This window comes from Sinocyclocheilus anshuiensis, unplaced genomic scaffold (assembly GCF_001515605.1).
Source record: "Sinocyclocheilus anshuiensis isolate Anshui unplaced genomic scaffold, SAMN03320099.WGS_v1.1 scaffold987, whole genome shotgun sequence".
Taxonomy (NCBI): domain Eukaryota; kingdom Metazoa; phylum Chordata; class Actinopteri; order Cypriniformes; family Cyprinidae; genus Sinocyclocheilus; species Sinocyclocheilus anshuiensis.
In genome coordinates this window covers 628827-632504 of record NW_015542416.1, presented here as the reverse complement: position 1 = coordinate 632504, position 3678 = coordinate 628827, and the positions used below count along the sequence as shown (strand labels likewise).

At 41.2% G+C, this 3678-nt stretch overlaps 1 protein-coding gene across 1 annotated transcript in view; it reads right to left on the bottom strand.

Annotated features, from left to right (window-relative positions):
* LOC107693464 (collagen alpha-1(XXI) chain) overlaps positions 1-3678 on the bottom strand; it is a 47951-nt gene that overhangs the window by 13189 nt on the left and 31084 nt on the right. Inside the window, exon 17 of the mRNA XM_016492868.1 lies at positions 50-94. Within this exon, the coding sequence (XP_016348354.1) occupies positions 50-94 (45 nt within the window). The remainder of the gene's footprint in view (positions 1-49; positions 95-3678) is intronic.

Below are 3678 nucleotides of genomic sequence, written 5' to 3'. Positions count from 1 at the left end.
TGTGTGTGTGTGTGTGTGTGTGTGTGTGTGTGTGTGTGTGTGTGTGTACCTGCGATCCGCTCGCTCCTTCCTCTCCAGGAGGTCCTCTGATTCCCTGTAAAGCACACATCAGCCGTGGTTCAGTTTCGAGCGCTCTGCTGGACAGGACAAGCGGAGCTAATGACCTTGTATTTGGAACAGATCTGGGATCAAGGCCTTGCTGTAATTCCATCATTCATCATGTTCTTCTTCTGCAGTTACTGTTATTACAGCATTACCAGGATGCCACTCAATTAATCTACACTCTGGCAAAGCTATTGCTCAAATAGGAGCCTGCCAAGAAAAAGGACACAATTTCACACATTTCCACTGTCTGTTTTTCTAGCCTGCTAAATTACTTTAATTGAGCTCCATTAAAAACTTCCTCCATCCATCTGCTTCCGCTGAGGCTCCAGTAAGAGGCAGCGATGAACCTCATGTGACGGAAGAACATTAAGCACATTTAAAAAAGCAAAAACCGCTCTGTTAGCACCATTTCCCTCAAAAATCTGACTGCAGAATGTCCTGCTCTTTCTTAAAGATTTAACATCAAGTCTCCTGGAGTTTTTACCCTGATAACTTTTACTCCGCTACTCCAAGACACTTCCTAATACCACACAAACCTCAAAATATATCATATTTCATCATACTTTATGAATTTTCATTACATGATAAATTATTATTAGTCATAGTAATAGTATTGTTTATATACATTTATTTATCAGACAACTAGTACTACAGTAATGAGTAATGACTATGCTGGTGCTTGAATTTTTATTATTATCATTATTATTATTATTACTATTATTATTATTATTATTTCAAATATATATATATACATATATATACCTTTATTATTTATTTATTTATTTATGTATCAAAAATACTACTACAGTAATGTGAATCACCACTGAAATTAATATAAATTACCTAAAAAGTACCAAAATATCTCATACTTAAAATGTAAGATGCTGTTACTTTTAAATATTTATTATTATTATTATTATTATTATTATTATTGCAAAACATATTATTTATATACCTTTACTATTTAAATATATATATAGAGAGAGAGAGAGAGAGAGAGAGAGAGAGAATCTAATGAAAATAATCAGAATTAGCCAAAAAAATAAATAAATTCAATAAATAAACAGGGCACTTTTAACACAATACCTCCAAAAACATAAAAATACCTAATATTTTACATTAAAGTTTTTTTTTTATTATTATTATAACCAAAATGAAAACTGAAACATTTCAATTACTGCATCAGCTGTTTGGAAATAATGCTACATTACTCCTTTTTGTGCATTTGTCCATTGAAAATGTAAATATCCTAACAGATGAGTGACGGTAAAACCTAAAACGTACCACTATTTTCTCCAAAAATGAAATGCGAGAAGCAAGCACCCTCTTCCTTCCTGCCACAGACAGAATAATAGCTTCCTGCAGCCGTCTGATGCCCTGATGAAGAGCTGCAAACACACTGACGTCTGACTTTCACTGGAAAACACTGGCATTACAGCAGCTTGACCTCACTCTGATCTCTCAGCACCTGCCTGAGTGTTTGCATTCAAGAAATCAATCTTCTGTTGTATCTCCAGAACCCTGAATCACAACTAGACTCCGTCCGCAGCTTAGCCAAGCACCTAAAACAGAGACGCATGCAGGAGTGTGCAAGAAACATTAAGGTCTGCGTTTGAGTCCACTATCCTCAGAGATTACAGTGAAAAACAGGGGAACATCGCACAGCTTTGAAATGAATAGTGAGCGGCTCCATCGATCACGTTTCACTCAAAGGCTCTTCTTCTTTCAGAAAAACTGAATTACATCAAAAACAAGAAACTTCTGAGGCCTTCACAGGTTTAATTTGACGGCACAGAAATGTAAGAGCGGGAAGAAGAGCGAAACTGTAAAAGTAATTACATGAAAGATGAAAGGTGTCATACCTGACTCGAAAAATGAGTCAAGTGTTAATTTGTCCGGTTGAGATGTAATTATTAGTAGCGGGAAATGACTTATTACTAAATCACAGTCAGGCTTTCAAGTGCAAAGCAAAAGTGTCTAAATATTAGCCAAACCAGATCATTACTGGCAAGGAATATGTATCATTATTTAAAAACAGAAATGAGTAAAGTAAGCACATCGCAGCCATATCTGAACATGTCGAGGTCATACTGCACCTAATCAAAAGAAATTATACTTTGCATGAAGAAAATTAGGCTTTTTATTTAAAGGAAAAATATCCACTTTCTTACTAACACTAGCAAAAAGACTAACTGGAAAAAAAAAATCATACTTTAATTTATTGTTTTCACTAGCATTCACAAGTTTCGGGTCGGTAAGATTTATAAGTGTTTCTGACAAAAGACTCTTCTGCTCATCAAGGCTGCATTTATTTGATCAAAAATAGTGAAATAGTATTATAATTTTGAACAGCTGTTTTCTATGTGAATATCTGTTAAACTGTAATTTATTTCTGTGATGCGCAGCTGTAGTTTCAGCATCATTACTCCAGTCTTCAGTGTCACGACCCTGCTCCGGAGTAGGAGCTAATTTGGTTCTCGAAAAAGGCAGTCCGGTACTAAAATCGCACCCAGTTCTGGTGGTGCGAAAATGCCAAAAAGCGGGTAGTTCCACAATTAGTTCTGGTACTATGAAAAGGTTCCTGCGGTGCGAAAGGCCCTAATGTTAAAAACAGTTCCTCTTCAGGAACTCGACCTGCGTCGGATCGCATATGGATCTGGTGGAGGGAATGTAGACGGGCGCGTCCCTATGTACTTCCTTAACCACCAGATCCAGCGCCCTCTCTCGGGGTTCGGAAGCCGCGCTGCGGTACTTCCCCCCGAGGTAGAGGGCGCGACGCTCCACCGGTCTTTCTCCGAGGAGATTGATACGGAGGGCGTCGAAGAGCTTGCCAGTTGCACAAACATCAGTTACATAAACATCACGCTGCTGCTGAGGCACGGCGGCGACTGAGATCGCGGTGATCGCAAATTATCTGGTGGACGGGTTGGAGATGGCTCGTCTTAATGAAGTATTTATCTGACTATGAGAAGTTAGATATACAGGGGCACTTGGGATAAAAATAAATAAATACATTTTCTCGAGTGAGAGCATGAGTTTACCTCTCTTCCTCTGAGGAGGTTGAGGAAGTCAGCAGGGGCTGCTGGGCAGAGCAGTCCCAACCTACCGTGTTCTGGCCCTTCATTCTGGGGGCCTCACTTCTTGTACTCCGCAGAGTCTAGAGTCAGAGTGGCGCTCCCAGGCCGAAGGCTTCTAGCGGAAGGCGGTTCTGCGGACCGTCATTCTCGCTGGATAGTCTTCATCGTAAATGTCCTGACGCCTAAGGCCTAGGACTTTTTGAGGGCCAGCTCCCTCTGGGAAAGAGCGGTGTACACCACATTACACGGTGCCCGTCTCTCCTCAGTGCCCTCAGGAGATCAGTCTGCCAACCCTGCCGGTGTTCCAGGGCGCAGCGGGCTCCGGCGAGCACTTCTCTCAGTTACCGCCCGGAAACGTAGCGGTACTAAGAGGCTCGCTACCTCTACGGAGGTCTCTAGAGCAGCTAGTACGGTCGTCCCCTGCCGGTCCGCCGCTTCAGGGCACCGAGCTAGCTGCTCTAGGCGCACCAGAGGCCAGTCTCGCGAGACTGGTTCC